At 41.5% G+C, this 20,238-nt stretch overlaps 5 protein-coding genes across 6 annotated transcripts; 3 read left to right on the top strand and 2 right to left on the bottom strand.

Annotated features, from left to right (window-relative positions):
- Positions 1-254: 254 nt before the first annotated feature.
- RB195_014255 (uncharacterized protein) lies at positions 255-5,911 on the bottom strand (the record flags this gene model as incomplete). Of its 2 annotated transcripts, XM_064204433.1 has the most annotated exons (8): positions 255-290; positions 349-522; positions 1,281-1,379; positions 1,442-1,514; positions 2,009-2,178; positions 4,821-4,910; positions 5,184-5,335; positions 5,851-5,911. In XM_064204433.1, 8 exons carry the CDS (start codon positions 5,909-5,911, stop codon positions 255-257), a joined length of 855 nt encoding a protein of 284 aa, XP_064060314.1. The 2 variants fall into 2 exon arrangements, with proteins under 2 accessions (XP_064060314.1, XP_064060315.1); XM_064204434.1 differs by lacking the exons at positions 4,821-4,910; positions 5,184-5,335; positions 5,851-5,911 and having other exon boundaries at positions 2,009-2,055.
- Positions 5,912-10,765: 4,854 nt separating this feature from the next.
- Positions 10,766-11,095, top strand: RB195_014254 (uncharacterized protein; the record flags this gene model as incomplete). The annotated part of the gene is made up of 1 exon (XM_064204432.1): positions 10,766-11,095. The coding sequence occupies one exon, from the start codon at positions 10,766-10,768 to the stop codon at positions 11,093-11,095; it is 330 nt and encodes a 109-aa protein (XP_064060313.1).
- A 392-nt stretch (positions 11,096-11,487) lies between these two features.
- On the top strand, positions 11,488-11,712 carry RB195_014253 (uncharacterized protein; the record flags this gene model as incomplete). Its single annotated transcript, XM_064204431.1, has 1 exon — positions 11,488-11,712. The coding sequence occupies one exon, from the start codon at positions 11,488-11,490 to the stop codon at positions 11,710-11,712; it is 225 nt and encodes a 74-aa protein (XP_064060312.1).
- Positions 11,713-12,207: 495 nt separating this feature from the next.
- On the top strand, positions 12,208-13,066 carry RB195_014252 (uncharacterized protein; the record flags this gene model as incomplete). The annotated part of the gene is made up of 3 exons (XM_064204430.1): positions 12,208-12,375; positions 12,659-12,813; positions 12,937-13,066. 3 exons carry the CDS (start codon positions 12,208-12,210, stop codon positions 13,064-13,066), a joined length of 453 nt encoding a protein of 150 aa, XP_064060311.1.
- Positions 12,578-14,797, bottom strand: RB195_014251 (uncharacterized protein; the record flags this gene model as incomplete). The annotated part of the gene is made up of 2 exons (XM_064204429.1): positions 12,578-12,664; positions 14,669-14,797. 2 exons carry the CDS (start codon positions 14,795-14,797, stop codon positions 12,578-12,580), a joined length of 216 nt encoding a protein of 71 aa, XP_064060310.1.
- Positions 14,798-20,238: the final 5,441 nt, after the last annotated feature.

Here is a 20,238-nt window from a genome sequence, read left to right as displayed (position 1 = left end):
GGGGAACCTAGCTGCTCGTAAACAGGAACATATTTGCATCACATGACCAGCCACTTCTTCGTGGCCTGCTTTTCTAGCAGATCTGAAATTCTCTCAGATTTTCATAAAGGTATGAGAAAAACAATTTCGTAAGCATTTATTTCACGAAAAATGTTTCAACCGCTGAATGCCGGAATCTTTATTAATGAGAGTTTACAAGATCCAGATAGAAAGCTGTTTCTAAAATGAAAACAAGCTTTGTGTGCATTCTTCATTTAACTGTTACCGAGTGTTCTGATGTAAGGCTGAGGCTGAAAACAATTCATGGTTGCCATCGGGCGAACAGAGCCTAACGTACTAGATAGTTACCTGCTTAGGGCACTGTAAAGCGTAATAATCATTGCTGAGATCTGCTCTCTGATTTTTCTTTCCAACAGGCTCCAGCAGGCAATTCCACAAGTGCAGAGCCATTACAGCATTTCCATATTTGCTCAGGTGAAATAAGTCATGAGCGTAGAAATTTTTGTTGTATTCACCACTTTTCTGTACTGTGACATACAGGCATACATTTGCAGAAGAGATCAAATATTTTATTTATACCTCTTATAAGGTGGCGAAAAAAGCCTTCAAACCTACAGCCCTAGTTATTTACTCTCAATTAAGCAAAAAAGCACATTTTCCCGGCAGTCTCAAGTCTTAGTGTCTTTAGAGTCTCAAAAGGCAAGTTAAAGAGAGCACATTTTTCATGGGTTGGTGATACACGTTACTTTTATTTTCATGAAATTGGAACATTTCCCTATCGCAACAGGAGTGCAGTTTTAAAAATAATGTTTTGCAAATAATTTCAACGACAAGAACTCAGTGCATGGAATCTGGAGCGGTTTTAATATGAAACTCTCTCCGTTGCACGCTGAGCGCTCCTTCTCAAGGTGTTGATCCGAATACGAGTGTGGCAAAAATGACAACGTGTACAACAAGAAACATTTTGTCATCGGACTTCCGTCGAGTGAAATTAACTGACAAGTGGACGGTTCCTGCTAAAAACTCAACTGCAAAAAATCCGATGAAATCGTCTGTGATTGTTGCTGTAGATGGTCAATAGTTCAAATGCTGATTGGAAAAACTTTAAAATTTCTCTTAAAGAGTTGTGGCAAAAAAACACCCTTTTCATCAGTTTTACATCGAAAAGTTGAAAAATTAACATCGATGTAAAAAAGTTAAAGAATATAAAAGAAACATAACCAGACTTCTATTGGACATCTGTGTGGGTGGAAGTATAAGAAACAAATACAAATACTAACTTCCTTTACTGGTTCCAGAAGTTTGTCCATGAACCCTTGAACAACAACTGTGAAATTCTTTGAATCAAATTTTCTTTCGTTTTGGATTTCATACGCAACCTGTGAGAAGGAATTACACCTATAGCAAAGATGGTCTAGGAAAAGAAATAGCTTGTTTTTACTTCAGCGTACTGACGAGATATTTCCTTGCGGAGTCTCGCATTTACTTTGTCTGTCCAGCATACTGCGTTTTGCCTGAATCCCAAGTAGATCACCATGTCAGGGGCAGCATATCACGAAATTGGCGACATTGGACAAATGTAGAATTTGGTGTGTGAATTACAAGTGTTAACGCATCCCTGCTCAATTCCTCCTAAGCGTCCTGAAAAAGACGGTCCTTGTGTGAGAGACGGTCCTAGTTCGAGGTACGTTAGGTTTAGCCACTCTTACACTCATTCCTCATCCACGAACGAGTAGCCGAAAATCAATGAGGTCTTCTCAACAGCTTATTCAAAGAATGAAACCTACGAATAAGCAGCTGGGAGAACCGGAGCGTGTTCAAATTTGCGTACTTAGGCACCTCGTAGGAATATATGCCTTTCAGAGCAATTAGGGTGAATTAAGCACCGTTACAGCATTTGCCCACTGAGACTCCATCGTGCACTTCGTGATACACTGCCTTCAACTGTGCGATCACGGAACACATGCTCTTGTAAAAAAAGTATCTTGAAAGATTGATAGCAACATACTTAGCTATTAGAAATTCTGCCTCCATTGCAAGGTGGGGATCCCACATAGGAATTAATGCTATTATTGTTTTTGGTAGTTTTCTCAGAATGGTTATCGATTCTTCAAGATAACTCTTATAATCCTCCTTTGTTGTCGGATATCGCTGGTTTCCGAGAAATAATTGGTTTTTCTGTAAAGAAAATAAATTTAATCCAATAGAGATCTTCTAGACTTCTCATGTTCCGTAAGTCTAATAACTTGGAGTATGACGTATTCGGTGTGAACATCTACAAACTTTCATCATTCCCTGTCGCCAGAACTTTTGCTTTAACCTGAATCTTTCAAGATTGCAAATATAAAATATCACAAATGATCGCGTTTGATTTTTAGAAAATAAAATCGCAACCGGGACTCAAGATGCAATGCATTTTGGGTTTTATCGGTTCGTACAACTTCTTCATCACAACACGAAGTTTCCAAAGAGGCAGTCCTGCCGGGAAATCTTCTAGAATGATCGCGCTAGGATGCGAATTGACTCTATGGTGCTGCAAGGACATCGCAATCTTGTCACCGACGTAAAGGCCATTTTTTCGAAGCTTTTACAACGCAGTCGGGAAATAGAAACTGCTATGCTGAGTGAAAACAAAGGCAAAGGTCCATGAGTAGAAGCTCCTAATAATGCCTTTCTAACAGTAAGATGGCGGAAAGCACAACTTCACGAGAACGAAAAGGAAGGCAAAAGTGGTTGCAACGAAAGTTGCTCATCACAATGATGTCCATAAGAGGTTCGACATCCCCCTTACAGACTTCTCCGCATTAGGTGCCGATGGCGATGCTGAACGTCTTATCTACCAATAGTAATCAAAGCAGCCAGACCGAGGTTGTCAGAGACTCCTATAATATTATGCCTCCTCAATAGTGGAATCGGAACCCTTCAGCTGAACCAAAAGAAGGTGCTGACGCGATGGCGCAGATAATCCGAGAGCATCTCAGTAGAAAGATTCTCCATCCATCAATTATCCTAGTTACGCCTATATTGGTTGCAGTTCAGCAGATAACCGCAGCCGAAACAGAATCGGCCACAGAGCAACAACGGAGAAGACAGGTTCAGATGATCTGGCGGCACCGCTGTGGAAGCCCGATCGGATTCATGTAAATTGACAGTTTCGTGGGCTGACAACGAATAGCGACGATTCGAATTTCGGCCAATTCAAATTTCATTTCCCTTTGCACACCACTGAGTGCTGTTTCGTCAAGAGACGCGGCCGCAACGATGAGGCCATCGATGAGCCTCTAAGGTTTCTTACTGATAAGCAGCATTTTAAAAAGCTCCAGATTGTTGCATTTCGCATTTCTCCACTTGAAGAAATCACTCGAACGCACCCCGCATCTGCTACGCTTTACGATAACATGCTGTCCCAGGGAAGTTAATCGTGTAGTCCTCTAAGCTGGAATCAGTGCGAACGACGGTGGGCACGACTTTCGAATTTCGCTGACTTGCATTAGTGCTCATCATGAGTTTTTTGGAGACTTTCTGCAGTTTGCACCTACTCTCTATGCTGTTCTAAGCCAGCGAAGTCATCCTGGCAACTTCAAAAATGAACTGAGGCAGCAAACCCAGGTCAAGGATCAAACGATTTTCGCAACAGAAGGTTCGCAAGAGGGGATCGTAAGGGACGCATCCGACCTTTGTCCTTAATATGAAATGCCGTGGTATTTGAATAAATGACTAAGGAGACCCTTATTCTTGTATAGAGAGAATAGCACAGCTAAACTAGAGGGCACATAAGTCAAAAATAGTTTTGAGAATATTTTTTATACTTCTGGTAATAGAACAAATGTGCTCTTTACTAACAGTCAAGATGATGGGCGTGTTATGACTTTTTTGCTGCTCCAAACTATGCTTGATGACGTCGATGTCACTTCGCTGGCTCAAATCGTGCAAAATCAACTGCTTGCAGCCAGTTTGAGAACAAACCATCGAGTGATTGAAGAAATTTGATGCATTTTAAATGAAAGTTGTTGTTTTTCAAAACAGCTAGGGATCAATCCCCAGCAGAAGTTAGATTTTTGGCTTCAGCCATTAAAAAATAAATAAAAGCCAGTAAATAAGTAGAAGTTTCATGGTCATATTTCCCACCTAGCAAAGCTGATTTGTCATGCTATCACCAAAAAATTCGACGTCATCACTATGTGGAAAAGAGACATTTTCAACTGGAAATGCAAGTGAACTTGGTGCAGAGTAAGCATTGTTGTCGTTAAGTTGTTGAATAACGACGTTCACAGAAACGTCAACATGGTACAAACTTGAAGGTTGTGGAGGCAGATTTTTCTTGTCTTTGTGGAAAATTTGGTGCTTCTCTCATTTGAAGTTTTTTTTTTTTTGGAACCTAGTTGAGAAAATTGTAGATTTTCCAACCTAGGTTTGGATGTTCCCCGACCGCATAGGTCTAGGAGATAGGACCGCTACAGGTATAAATTTACAGTAGTAGCTCAATCAAAAGATAGAGACGGATTTTCCGACGGCAGGACGATAGCCGACAGAGGCAAGCGTAGCCCCCCAACGCCGAGAAGATGAAAACTGAAAACTTGTATGGTCACGTCCTATGGTGTCACAACTAGACCCACCATTAAACCGGCAGAGACTCAGATGTGCCCGAAGAGGACGGGCAAATCAATGCTCGGTTGACACTACCCACACTTACTTGAAGCTTGCAGCTCTGGCTGGCACCTAACGACACATACGACTGCGTGAAATGGCGTCATCTAACCAGAAAAGCGGGCCACGCCACTAAACGTAATCGCTAAACGTAATTTAATCTTATCACTCACGAATCTAAAGGTTTGTAGACAAAGCGTATTTCCAAGATCATTGTTGCCAACAAAAATGAAAATCAGCTTCCACGACTTGAAATAGTCCTCCTACAACAAAAAATATTCACAAAAAGTTAACGATTTTTCTTTACAGTAATCATCTAACTGTTGATAATGAAATCAAACTGAAATATTACAGCAAATATGTGCGTTTTAAATGCATTTAAAACCGGATCCTTTGAGCTCTCTAACAGTTCACAGTCAATTACTTCGCTGATGAACGTACGTGGATATCAGCATAAGAAAGTGCTTCAGTGACCAAGAGTTCTGATTCTGAGCGGAAATCGTTACGACAACTGAAACCGTGAAAATTAGCCTTACCCCTTGCTTTTGATATTCTTCAATTAGCGCTGTTGCTTGATCAGGCATCTGACTACTATTTGATCCACTGAGGGCGACATTGAAGCCGTGTATTTCACGGGGCACAGTGTGTGACAGTCCTTTCAGATTTGGATTGAACTTCCGCAAAATGTCTAAGTGTAACAGGATATTTATCCGGGATTGCTGCAAATCAAAAAACGAGGAGACAGAAAAAGAAGCCCCAACATCGATAAGTTTGGTTACACTTGAAGTCGTATAAAGGACTAAGATTAAGGCAAAAGAAAGCAAAAAGAAGACCGATCAAATTTCGGAGACGCTTCCAGTAAATAAACTCAACAGTCCGTACTCTTATAATGAATGCCAATTGGAATCGGACGACAACACTCTTTGGACTCTTTGAAGCTCTTTCAATCTAAAGGAAGAGATTTCCTTCTTGGTGTAGCTGCAGAGCTGTTTTCGAGTATGATGACAGAAGAGTTGGTGAGATCGGTGTCCTCATAGAAACAATCACAAAAACCAACACAACAAAAAACAACTATCTGAGTCACGCCATTTCATTTCTCAACAGAAGGTTTTTCTTCCTGCAAAACGGGGATAGAACAGCAATACTCATAAGACATTTTTCTTAGGTAATCATGAACTGGATCTTTTTAGATTGTGAGCTTACCCTTGCAATCACGTTGCATTGGACGGAGATGACGAAGAACAATGACGAAGAATAATTCCATTGAACATTTTGAGAAAATATCTGGGCGCAGAGGTGGATGCGACGCAGTCGGACACCAGTCGAAACCATCCCAGTGCAAACCAAGCTCTTCATCCCTCCGGAGTCAATAAAGTGGCACCAGACTTGTCTGGGAGGAAAAAAAAACACTCACATCGCTGACCATAGTAAGTCATTGTATCGGCCAAAACGCGTTCCGAAACCCCAACGATCACGAATTGCAGCAAGACGGGTTGGCGCCTCCCAAGTGAATTGATACGCCAGTAGCTTTGTCCTTTATCCTTTTATCTGGGCGAAAACTCCAAAACAACAGAGAAGCACTGTTACTGAGTTGATAGGTCGCACTGATCAACTACCAGATCTGCGGAATCCGCAAACTCGCCCCTTAACTAACGAAACTCTGAGCTACACTGATAAATAAGGACTTGAAGTAAAGAAGAGTGCTAGTTAGCTTAAAGGCGGCATATACGATTTTGATCTGGTTCGACAGCGACAGATAGCTTCGCTAATCTTTCGCTAATCTTGGTAAAATACGGCGTGGAAGACGCCGATGTTTTTGGACCATTTCACTTGCAGCACGCCACCCGTCCCGTCCCACATCTTGCGTTCATGAGCAAGCAGTCGAAGGTTAATGATGTCTCCTCACCAGCCCGTTCAAGTAAAACCAACCAACCAGTTTCTTTGGCAACCGTATTTGCTTGCATTCTCATCGTTAAACTGAAGGAACAGTGGAAAAAAATTTCTACAAAGGAGATACACATGTCATTTTGTTTGAGAGGGACCGAACGAAACTTGCTTACTAGAGTTACTAGTGAAGCATCTGAAAGACATGTTACAAGTATTTGTCGGGGCACTGGCTGGCTCTCACACCTCGTTCTTCTTTTTTCTGTTATGTACAAGCTCTTTGCATAGATGGATGTAAGCAGGATTATTTACCTCAAGAGGAAGGGACATCAGAAGAACAATTATCATGCGAGCCCGGAGGCTTTCCAAAAGACGCCTCACGAACGCTTAAACGGCATCTAAAATGACTTGCGAGAGTTAGCCGATGTATCAAATCGGTGCTTTTATCCTTCTAGAGGAGTTTGGTAGGGCACTTCTTAGGCATCGACTGCGCAGTTACAGCAAAATCATTTACCACTGCGACACACTCTAACTGTTTCGATACTAATCATATATTAGAAACAGAAGATGCCGGCCATTATGTTTCACTTCCATATGCTAGAAAGACTGGATAATGCACAATAAAACTATTATAGGGGACTTGAAAAACGAAGTATGACTCTACCAAATACACATGATTTTTTTAATGATTTGTATAAGAACGTCGAAAAATCAGCGCGGGCTCTACGAAATGACGATGTCCCATTCCAAATAACTAAAAGGTAACTGAGAATTCTACTCAACGATCGAATCGAGGGACCAGCCGCATTACCCAAAGGAAAGAATATTTGAGTATGAGTAAACCGTTCCAACAAATAATCGTGGACATCTGCTTTATAGTCTTCACTGGACCGTACGACCACCTCTTAAGCAGAATCTGTGGAAAACAAAATTTAGAAACTACCGCACTCAATAGCAGTATTTTTGATATTCGACAAAGATATTCGACAGCCAGCTCCGCTCTTTTTTAGCAGCCACATCGAATAGTTGTGCAGTTGACAATGGCAATGATCTTACTATCAGTTAAGTTTGTGCTTTCATCGAAAATCTAATCTTTTATCGAAAGACGAGAATCCATCGAGCTTACTAGGAAAAGTCGGCGGTCAGGGCGGTCAGTAACGGCTACACACCTATGCGGCCTATCAGAAAAAGAGGACTGACTCGAAACAAATCTGGTATGGAGAAAGTACCATTTTGTGAACCGTTTATTTCCGATGAGGTTAGCGCTGCCATCCGGCGGTGTCTAAGGAAAGCTAAACTTGAAGAATCTATTGCCATCGTGGAGCTCTCCTTAGTAACCTTAAGCAAATTCTCATTCGGAATCACCTATATGATCGTATTTGCACTGCACCGGAGTGCAAAATATGCCCGGATAACAAAGAGGGTGATTGCGTGAGTTCATGTGTTGTTTATGTGATTTCCTGTGTGCAGTGTGGTGACGAATACATAGGAGAAACAGCTAGACCACAATTCGAATCAAAGAACATACGGCAAAAAGAAATCATGTGACTCCACTGCATTAGGTGGTCATAGGGTTCGGCGTCATAACGGAGAAGATTTTGAAGTCAAGATCACTATTTTGGCGCGCGAACCTAGTATTGCGGCGCGCAAGGCTCTGGAGGCTTTTTGGATCCACTCCAAGGGCCCAAAGATGAATCACAAGGAGGAATGTCTCTGTATTACGCAGGAACTCGCGCCCTATTTAAGGATGACATTTGATGCTGCTGCTGGTGCTGGTCACCTCACAATCTAGCAGCAGGTATCTAGCAGTGGCAGGATAGTCAGCTGATCCTAAAGTACGATGTTATCTTCTATTGACAGCTATGAGGCCCAACAGTAAACGTAAGACTTTCCTTGTTGGGCGGATGAGACGTTTAATCGGATTAATCACGTTCGTTTTCACCCTTTCAGGCTCTGAAAAAGGCGATGTTGCCTAAACATTAGCCAGGAATAAAAGATTGTAACAACCTCGTGTCCGGCTCAATTAAAGAAAACAATTATTGAAACATCAACTTGCCGAGGTTTATCGAAGGTCGCACATGGAGAAAATCTAGTCATTTTTCCTGAGTGAAAATCGCCTTTTCAATTTATTTTGGAGCGAAAAATAGGCTCTCAACCAAAGCAATTGCATTTCTTTGTTAATAACAGCAATAATGTTATAGAATATTGTTACTTGCTATTGTAGCATGCTCTTCAAGCGTTTGATCTGCTCCAGTGATGAAAGAATTGCCCATGAATATGCCGTCGATTTCGTATTCGAAGTTCTTCGAGTTGTATCCTATCTGAAAACGTTCTTCATACGCGATTTCGAGGAAGAAAACCATGTCTATGCCTCTTATCTTCAAATTCTTTTCTAATTGTTATATTGGAGAACGTGTGCCAGAAAGAAGTTGATGAAATTTGAAGTGGATACACTTTCTGTTAATGGAGAATAGAATAGGTGAATGAACCCACTTTTAAAGTTCTCCAATATGGACGAGTGCTCGTTTAGGAAAAATGTGGCGATGTAGAAAATGTAATTTCGTACAGCCTTAATACGGTGAGAAGGCATATCGTGAAGTTGTAGCATTGGTGTAGTGTTTGTATGTAATACGTTCATTATTTCTTAAGAGTTTGAAAATAACGTTGACAGTATTTTTTTTAACTCTGTAGAGGGCAGATGTAGCGCAGTCGCTGCTACTGCTAACTGCTATTTTGTGTACAGAAGCATTTAGAATATAAGGAAGTTGTTGGCTTTATGTTGGCCACATAGAAAGGCTATATAACAAGCTTTTTCGTACTTGTGTAATTAATAAGTCCGTATATCTGATTGGATGAAGTAGAAGATTAGTTCTTTAAGTATAAGAATCATAAATGCATTCATGGTGAGAGAGAGCTTAGGCTTGCTAGCAAGAGACCAGTACTACTGCCTCCAGAATCTCCTACAATCTGTTTGAATAATTTTGCAGAAACTTATCTGGTGTAAACTTAAGGAAAGTGATAAGGTCATACATGCCGTAGTCTATGTTGCTAGGATTATCTATGTTTGCATGCGAATCAAACGTTTTGCTATGTGCAGTAATGAAAGGTTTGCATGGATTTTTGAAGCAGATTTGGATGATTCCTCTAACGTAAATTCACCGTGAAGCATATTAACAACAATGACTTTCGAGTGCTAGCCGATGCGTCAACTGCATATTTTTATCCTCCCTGACAAATTAGGTTACAATTTATGAAGCGCTGACAAGCATGGATAGCCACATTTTTCCTAAACGAGTATGTCTCAGCTCAGCAACGAGCTCTCATCCATATCGAATTGCCTTGAAAGTGAGTTTATTTACCTTTGTATTTACTACTTCTATTCTTTTCTACATCTTTGCTTCTAGCTCCTTCTTCTTCATCTAAAGGTAGAACAAAGCAGCGAATATGAATTTCAACTAATTTAACTCTTATTCCAAGATGAACTTCTATTAATGGCCCTCTCCTGTACATCAAAGCCGAGCCCTCTTTCATTGCCCAGGTGTCATTTCCTATGCAACGACAAGTGCAAATTCAAAGATATTTAGACTCAGTCCCCCCCGTTTAAATCTTTTTTCATAGTTTAGTACTTATTGATAGCTGCTTTTAAAACGGCAAGTTGATCAGACTACCTCTCATAGTCGATGAATGCAGCTTCCTGAATTGCGAAAATTTTGCACTATGGATATCAAGAATATGGCATGTGGTCGCTCAAACATTTCTATGGTACCTAACAACAATGAATTAGAAAGTAAAACAATCATCAGTTTTGTTTAGATTTGATAATAGCAATACTATCTTGAAGACCTATGACAAAAGTCTTTGTTGCAATCAACGTTAATCACCTTAATTTTTGAATTATTGACTAGCAAATGTGGATTCCTGATCCCAGAGGAAAGCTTGGTAGGTAGCATTAGGATGGGGTTGCAGAAGTCATCCGAGCTGCCAAAACCGAAAAGTACTAGAGGGTACAAGAAACCATGTGTACAAACATTGCACGTTCATTTCCATCGGAAACATCTATTGAAGATCTGGTGATGTAAGCCAAGAAGTTTAAGTACGAAGCCTCTGACTGATCAAGGAGAGATGACGCCACCCACTGAACGGCTTATATGAAACTTGAGGAGAACTTTTCTTAGGAGCATGCGATAGTAGAGAAGTTGGTGGAGTTAGTGTCCTCATCAACACGAGAACGGCAATGAACAATGACTCTTTCGAACAGCTTAATACCCTGATCGGACGGTTACGGATGAGAAGATGTGGTTCTACGCTAGCTTGGGCTTATCCTCGTTTTCCCGCTCCAACATCAAGCTACAAAGAAGGAGAAGCCGAAGCTTCCTATATGGGCCCAAAGAAGTTCTACAGAGAAGCTACAGTTCTACAGAGTACTATATCTTCTGCATGGTCATTGCTGGCGGTTTTAACGCCAAGATTGGCACCAGAAGAACGCCTGAAGAACTTTACAGAAGGACCCACGGCCTCTAATCTAACTTCACAGAAGGACCCGAAAAGGGGAGAGGCTCTCTGAGTTCATCATGACGACCAAGATCACCCATGAACTTGCAATTCCAGAAGACCTCCTCTGTACGTTGGACCTGAGAGCAATCCGGTGAAACCTACTATACTGAAATTTACCATACAATCGTCAGTAAAAGAAGTAAAAGGTTTTGTCTGACGAATGTTGCTGTTGTGCCAAAGTTTTAAACGGGATCGGACCATCGTCTCCTTCGAGAATGATTCTCGTTTTTCCGGGGAGAACGGAAAGAGCGAAGTTAAAGAACTATCATTAACTGGAATCTTTTCGCTTCGTTTTTTGGCGTTTCGGAAGACACCGTCATAGACAAAACCGACAACGAATATGAACGGCTTGTAGAACATCTTCACGACCGTACGAGAAAGTCTAACAGTTCTCAGAATACCATGAGACCTCTGTGTACGGAAACTCTAGAGCTGATACGTCAGCATGGAGCTGCACGAACCGTAGGCAACCAACCACTCATGTCCGAGCTCGCAAAGCTTTGCAGAAAGTCGATAAAGAAAGACCTCAAAGAGAGAAGAGCAGAAGTGTTGGCTAAAGCTACAGAGGTCGGAAAAAAAACTTTGGCTACGCCTGTGGAGAATTCACCAATTGAAAGACGAGGATGAGTGCATTCCCAAACCCAAACGGAATTACCATCGCATCCAGAATGGGAGTGGATGAAATAATCCACGACTTCTATTCTGATCCCTTCGACAACCATGTCCACCTGCCTCCTCACCATCTGAGGAAAGACGGACAAGTTATTTCAGAGGTTCTTCCGTCCGAAGTACGACATTTTATCATCGGTAAGCTATCGTACGGCGCCCGGTCCCGATAGATAAAGATCAGAACATCTGAAAAACCTTCCGCCAGTCCTCATAAACACTCTGGGGAGGCTCTTTACACGTTATCTGACGGATTGTAAGGTCTCTAAATAGTAGAAGACCAGCGAGACTGTGATGTTCCATAAAAAGGCAGATCTACATGAAATCGGCAACTATCGCCCAATCTGCTTACTTTCCGCCATCTGCAATCTCTTGACAAGTGATCCTTAATAGGATTGAAAAGTCTTGGATGAAGGACAGCCATGAGAGCAAGCAGGGTTTCGAAAGGGATTCAGCATGATTGATGACATTCACACTGTTTCGAAACTCATTGAGATATCGCGGGAGTACAAAATGCCGCTATGTCTCACCTTTGTTGACTTAAAGAAGACCTTTGGCTCAGTCGAGACACAAGCGGACATGGAGGCTTTGTATAACCACGGTGTCCCTACTAAGTACATAAAGGTACTTTGAGAGTTGTACAGTAACTTCACGACCATTCGGATTTTGCTATTCTACAAGAATATCATCATTGACGTGAAGAGAGGGGTACGACAAGGTGATACAATCTCACCTAAAATATTCACCTTCGAGAGCGCAATGCGAAATCTGGAATGGAAGCGAAAGATGACATGGGAGTGAAGGTTGATGGAGGCAGCTACACAATTTACGCTTTGCTAATGACGTTGTACTCATAACACCTAGCATCAGCCAATTCGACGAAACATGTGGATGCGTCGGTCTTCAGCCGAACCTGCAAAAGACGATGTTCATGCGTAACGGATGGGTTTTTTATGCTCCATTCACGCTCAACGGAACGAACATATCCGAATGCATCAGCTACGTTTATCTGGGTCGGAGAAATAAACATGAAGAACGACCTGACTCCCGAACTGGGCAGGAGTAAGCGAGCGGCTTGGGGACCGTACAAGAGCATTGAGGATGTAGTGCAAAAGACAAGGAACACCCTGCTTCGTGCTCACCTCTTCAACATCGCAGTACTCCCTATTTTGACCTATGTTTCAGAAACCTGGACATCTCGCAAGCAGAAAGAAAGTGTTCTGAACGGTTATTCAAAATAGCGATGCTCGCCATAGGAGTATCTCGCTCTACGCAAGTGAGGGACGAGATTCGAAGTTCTGTCCTACGTCAGTGATCGAAGATTAGATAAACCGCCGCGTCTGCCAAGGAAAGCAAAGTAAGGTGGGCCAGACACGTGATGAGCTTCAACGACAACTGTGGGACCAAAGCCATGAACGGCTGGGTTCCACGCGATTCTAAGCCCAGTACAGGAGAACCGCCGCCTGTTCCACCAGTTCGAAGAATAATGGGAGTCAAGGTGGTCAAGGTGATTATGTGAAAGGCCCTCAATTTGTTTGATCCATCATCCGACACCCCACCAAAATTATCCTCTATCTACGACATGTTCTCGTCACATGCAATAGCTGCTGAGAGAAATTGAAGTCAGCCGAATTATTGCTATAATACAATCCAGCACCGCCCAATAGTTCTGAATGAGTTTGTCGGGAACTAATTAGTATGTCATGTACAGTCTAATCCCTCTGTATCACCCTTCCCTGACACTTTTCAGAAATTAGATATACGCATCATGACAATTGTTTGAATGGCAGTTAGCAGTTTGTGCAATCTGACCTAGGATACTTATCTTTATTAATATTGTAGTGATGTTCACTTGATTTCGTGTAGTCATATGAACTAGATATAGAATCATGTGCGATATTCTGTCGTCCTTCAAAGTAGTACTGCCCAACCAACCATTTCAATATACACCACAGAGTCCATCATTCGTCACTGTTTCATAGCCTGTGAGGATTTGTGTACCGCTTGAACTGAACACTGAGTGACTAAAGTAATCCCAAGTGGATAATGTCCTGTAGTTCAGAGTGACGAAACGGAGACTCGTTACCAAAGGTTTCCGATGGTGCAAGCATTGCACTCAATCCGCGAGAAAGGCTGCACCCTCCTGATTCGATCACGTCTTGAAGAATTTGCCTCTGCCACCTCCTGATCGAATCAGGAGGTGACAGGAGCAAATTCTTCAAGACGTGGAATTGGTGAAGGGCGCGTGATATGTGAGGACATTAGACTTGTTACCAAAGATTCCATGCCTTGTCTAGGTATTTGTCCTACTTGATTTGGGGTTGGTGATGTGCCAAATGACATAACATCTTCAATATCTGTGTAACTTCTCCTTATAAGTGTGCAAATCTTCGGAGTGTGTACTCAGATGTCTGCTTGCACTAAATGCATCTTAGTACACACTTCGGAGATTTGCACGCACTATTTGCACGCATCTGAGTTAGCGAACAGATATCTATCAGACTAAAAAATTTTCTTTTTTTTTAAACTACCATTTCTACAAAAAGACGTGAACCGTTATTGACAACAAAAATGCTTTAACTCCGTAAGAGGATTTTGCAAAAATCGTCACTTCTTCAAAATTTCAAGTAAAAGCAAAACGTTGCATAAGCACAACTAGAAGTCCAAAAAACCGGCGTTATGTCCGGGCTTCTCATGGTGCAGAAATTATGTGATAGTTAATATCATTAGTGAACGAAATCGTTTATAACGCAAGTGCGAAGCAATTGGAGAAAAGTTTATTCTCTTTCCTACTCTTTTTATCAAACTATCTATGTCTTAATCAGAAGAAAACAGACTATGGCGCTGCCTCAACGATTTGGTTTTGTCTATCCTTTCCAAAACCTTATAGAGGTGATTTAACAGTATCAAAACATACCATTATGGAATCACCCAATGCGCCAACTGACTTAATATCAGCTGGCCTGACTTTATTTACATCGTCTGGGTCAGAAAGTGACGACAACATAGAATGTGAATCACAGTCAAGAAAACCACCAACTGTCATTGTTCCTGAAACAGTGCAATCCTGAAGAACTCGCTTTACATTTCTTGAAATATGTGCGTTTTTATCTACAATCATTTGTTCTAATAAGCGTCTTGGGCTTCCATGTCATCAACCAAGATTTAATGTCTAAATAAAAATTATAAATAAAGACGTACTCTCAGAACTTTTCCAGACAGATTCACTTGAATTCCTAGAAGTCGCTCGCTCCTTCGAATGCTGAAGAGCTTTCTCAAGAGGATCTGAGAAGGGCAATTTTATGCCGGTTATTATTACAAGAAAAAGAAACAATCTTGTACAGTGAATTCCATGCAGATATCTAATATTTCATGAGATAAATATAGATCCAATTCTATTTGCATCAAAATCTACATTTTCACTTTCAGCTCCAAATCATAAACAGCCAGGATAGACCGCAGCCGTATTGCGGCTCGATATTACAAATCTGCAAACTTTGTGGTTACCGATCGCGGCAGCAGCAAGTCAGAAAGAGTTATCGATTACACCCGGAGTAATGCAAAAATTGTATAGACAATTCGCTGGTATGGAAAGAGAAGGTGTTCGATCACATAATGCTGAGAAGGAACACGGACCTGCAGGAAAGTGAAGAATCTGGTTAGTGGTTAGATAGTGCTGCGGTGGTAATGCGTAGTGACTTCCAAATATTCGTGAATGAATGATACTTCCTTGAAATCTTCGTGCCATACTGCGTCTTCTAGGCATTGTCTACTAATGCTGTAGTAGCAGCAAAGCAGGGACTACTTAGCAAAACAAAGAATGTTGGATTTTCATTCTCTTGTCGATCTCTCTAAGTAGTTGTACTATGAGTTTTTTAGAGTATTCTTCTATCCAAGAAATAAATGAGAATGTAGGAGTCACTTTCTCAATGATTCTCGTGAATAAAGAGTGCTACCTAAACCTCACCGCGTGAAGATGAGGTTAATTATTAGATGAGGTCATTCATAGCAATTTTCCTGCTGCCTGTTGCTTCTAAGCTTCAAAGCTTTCAGTGTTACTGCTTCCAACAACTAACTGGCGAACACATATATGGATCAGGTGTAAGCTGAGGAACTAGAAGCATATGTTGACTAAACTCACGTAAAAACAGACGGGCTGTGTTGGTGAACAGTAAAGCTGTTAGCAAAACAGGAATCGTAAGCAAAATTATGCCTTTTCGTGTATTTTTGAATTGTCTTTGAAATTGCATTCCGTCTTTCTTACAGATGCCGGATAACCTACAATTTACATTTTCTAAGTGTAGTATTAAAATAGAAGAAGGATATGAATCTACTACTATTCGAGTGAATAGATAACAGAACCTATACACAGGAGTTCTAACGAAGTTTACCAAATGTGAAATTCACATTTAGGGAACATGAAAGCATAACAAAAATAATTAATTTCGTTCTTGTGCTGTGCTTAAAGTGCACTTTTTTCTTGCAGTAGAAGTTAAGCAGAAGAAAATGCAGAAACTGCCGATCAGTTAGAGCTCTGCAGTATACAAGAATTTTGGGAGACAATGGAAAAGACAGTATAACTTAAAGAAAGAAAAATGTTGAAGACACTAAAGCAACGGAGATTTCAAGTACGATAATGAACCAGGACAATTAAAAAAAACTATTCATTGCGATATTTGTTCAGATCAAGTACAGCAATATGTAATTTTCTGTAAAAATGAATAATTTCAAATTGCCTGCATAATGAAGTTCACGAAAACTATGTCTGAAAAAGGAATACTAAAATATGTAGCGAATTTGTATGACTGCTCGACCGGGAGATATAATGAAACTTTGTTGGTACACAAATTGGACCCATTGCTACTCTAGTTACATTTTTAGTAGCTTTTTTCAATCGCGCTGTGATTTCACCTACATTGTGATGATGTCATCGGAAAAAGTTTGAGTTTCAAAAGGTTTTGCGAAAGGTTGCAGCAGTTAGCATAATAAAAGGACTCCTTAGTCCTTTTCCTTTCATATTTGATCAACTTACCAAATAATTCTGCTAGGTAACAACTCATGATTTGACGTGACGAGTAAAATAAAGCTTCGGAAGAAATCTATGCATTATAGGCGTCACCCCACGAATCTGAGGGTGGTGGGGATTTCAAGTGGAGAGTTCCTATACGGAATCGTAGGTTATGGAAACGAAGGTGATTCCGTCGATTTCTTCCTAATTGCCGTAAAAAAAACGGCCCGGATGATGCGGTGCGTACACAAGGCTGGCGCGCTCCAATCGAACTCATTGTAGAAAATAGCGCGCCGGAACGCTCGAAGCAGTATCTTTCGGGCCGTTTTCTACGGCAGTTAGGAAGAAATGAACGGAATCACCCCCTCCCCATGATCTACGACCCCGTACACGAATACTCCACCTGAATCCCGCACCACCCCTTATTCGTAGGGAGATGCCTTTGATTCGTCACACGTCATTTCTTTAACCTTTCTCAGGAAAGAATAGCGCAGATAAACACTTCAAGCTCAAAGCAGTTGAAAGCAGTTCACGTTAGCCAATAAATTTGTTTAACAACCTCGTGTATTATCAAACTCGATAATATAACTTCAAGCTCAAATTATAGACATGCATGGCAAAGTTTGCAGATATCTTAAATTCTTAAAGGCATCACCCCACGAATCTGAGGTCCGCGCCGCACAGGGCTGGCACGCTCCAATCGTACTCCTTGGAGAAAATAGTGTGCCGGAACGCTCGAAGCCGTATCTTCCGGGCCGTTTTCTACGGCAATTAGGAAGAAATGAACGGAATCACCCTCTTCACCATAATCTACGACCCCGTATACGAATACTCAACGTGAAATCCGTACCACCTCAGATTCGTCGGGTGATGCCTTTAAAAGACATACGAAGATTTTGGGACTAAAGTTCGGGAGACAGATGTTTACTTTGCTTTCGCTCCGACGGTTGAAATTTTAATATGAAATATAATAATTTGCTCAAATAGACATGGTACGCTTTGCTAGGATGAAGGGCTTGTGTCCTTTTGAAGGCAGCATATCATGAAACGTTCGGTATTATTAGGTTGAGTCGAAAGTTCTCGGACAAATTGACAATATTTTTATTTATTTTACAATTTTTAAACGACAACTGTAAATCATTTGAAGTATGCCCCACTGGCATCGATGGTTTTCTGCCAACGTTTAGGCAGATCGTAGATGCCTTTGCTCCAGAACGCTGGGGACTGCTCCTAGAAGAACTGCTCGAGTGTCTTTTTGATGTCTTCGCGGGTTTTGAAGTCTTGACATCCAGATGACGTTGGAGATGGGAAAAAATGTGGTAATCCGAGGGAGCCAGGTCTGGGGAATACGGTGGGTGTGGTAGAACGGTCCAAGCAAATTTCATCAGTTTGGCTTTGGTCCTTCTTGCAATGTTTGACCGAGCGTTGTCGTGCTGTAAGTAGACCTCGCGCTGCTGCGGGCGTGCATTTTCGAGATTTGTCTTCAAATTCTTAAGTTGTTCATTGTAGACGTCTGCGGTCACTGTACATCCCTGAGAGAGCAGATCCCAGTATTTGACGCCGTGTACGCTCCACCAGATGCAGAACATAACTTTTTTTGCGTGTACGTTGAGTTTAGGGACGTCTTCTGCATCCGTACCCTTGCCAACCCGTTGGGCACGTCGGTGAATGTTAGAATAGGAAATCCACTTCTCATCCCCAGTGACTATGTGCCCAAGCCAAACACAGCTTCCACCTGTCTCCGCAGCATGATCAAATCCAACTCCATCGGGTGTCCTGAACGGTCTTCATCCTCAATGGAATAGTCGCCCGACGCGAGCTTCGAGTGCCACTTCTAGACTGTACTTCTAGCGGGTGCGTGCTCCTTGTAAACTTCCTTCAGACGTCTATCGATATCCACGGGTTCTTGGCCAGATAGATGGAGAAAGAGTATGACGTTGCGGTGGTGGTGTGACGACGGATTGAAATTGCGCGGCATGTTGGCAGGAAAGGAACTGGCTCTTTGTAATTGTTATCCTACACTTTGAAGAGCCTTTTATACTCTATCAAACGGTAGCTAACACACCCATTTTTGTTGGCTCTTTGCTGAGTGACGATCTCTAGAAATCACCATTACCACATTGTCCGAGAACTTTTGACTCAACCTAATAGTATCTCTCGTGGGCAATATAGAGCCAAGGGTATAAATTACGAGTATGAACGTGAATAATTTTATTTCCTAATAATCGTCCTAAAATATCGTAGGAAATAGCCCTAGTTCTTGAGAGGTAAGTCAGAACACACTTCGGTTCCCTCAGCGTTGTTTTTACTTCGATAGATTGCTAAAGAGACCTCATCGATTTTTGTTCTCTTGTTTGCAGTCATAGAAGGGTAGCGGTTTCCAGAGTAATGAAGCCGTTTCCAACACCATTTTTCGGACCGATTAGTAGAAACGGATACTAGTAATCTGTACCCCGAGTTCTATAGTCCACAAGAGACCCAAGTATCGCAGATTTCATGATGCGCTGACTTTAAGCGTCTCAATCTCCTTTCACAGTGCTTGCAAAATTTTTCATAATCGTGACCTCCTACGAAAGCACTGATGTTTGATAGTTCTCTGCAAATCTTATTTTGCCCCACTTCAGGGGATTTCATAAAATAGCGAGGATTTATTACTGAGATCTGCGCTCTTAAATTGGCCCAAACCAGTCTAAAAATATTTCGCTTCTTTTACTAATGCTTACGAACAATCACAAGAACTTTTTTCTTTGACCTTTACGTGCAGGAGGAACAACCTAGCTATAAATACGAAAGTGGAGTGCAACTTGGGCGAAGTGCATCGAGATAAATCGAACTGTCTTTGAAGAAATGAATCGTAGATAGTCTCAGAATGCCGAGATTTTTTCCGATATCAAGGATTGGACACGGAACGTTACTGAGTAACAAAAGCTGCTTAGTTATGAATGCCCAAACTGTAACATTCTTGCAAATTCCAGACCCTACTATATGATACTATATTTGAAGCACACATTTGTCCCCACGTCCAGCGGATTTTCCACGAGGTATTCAATGTCTGACGTAATCTCTAGCCTTCGCGGTGGGATCGACACAGTGCATAAAACAACACAAAACACTCCTGCAACGTACATAACACTGGTGGAGCGTCAAGATAGTGTGACGAAATAGTTAATCTTTCTGCAATCAATTCATATCGTAACCAGTCAAATTATGAGGCATTGATCCGAACTATCCGTGCACCTGAAAATTCCATCAGTCAGTCTAAGATTAGAAGTACCTTGAACTCGGATAACTGAAACGACCGACAACATAGTTCGCTCCTGTGCCGCCGATATAGTATAGATATGGTTTTGCACCAGCGGAATTTCAAAACAGAGTGCATGACCAATTTGTGTGACCTTTAAAGAAGAAAAGGAGCAATATGTTCAACAGTGGCAGCGAGTGTAGCGCAATCGTTTGGAGGTTCGCTGCCTGCACGATCG

This window comes from Necator americanus, chromosome V (assembly GCF_031761385.1).
Source record: "Necator americanus strain Aroian chromosome V, whole genome shotgun sequence".
NCBI lineage: Eukaryota > Metazoa > Nematoda > Chromadorea > Rhabditida > Ancylostomatidae > Necator > Necator americanus.
This window is presented reverse-complemented; position numbering and strand designations above follow the sequence as displayed.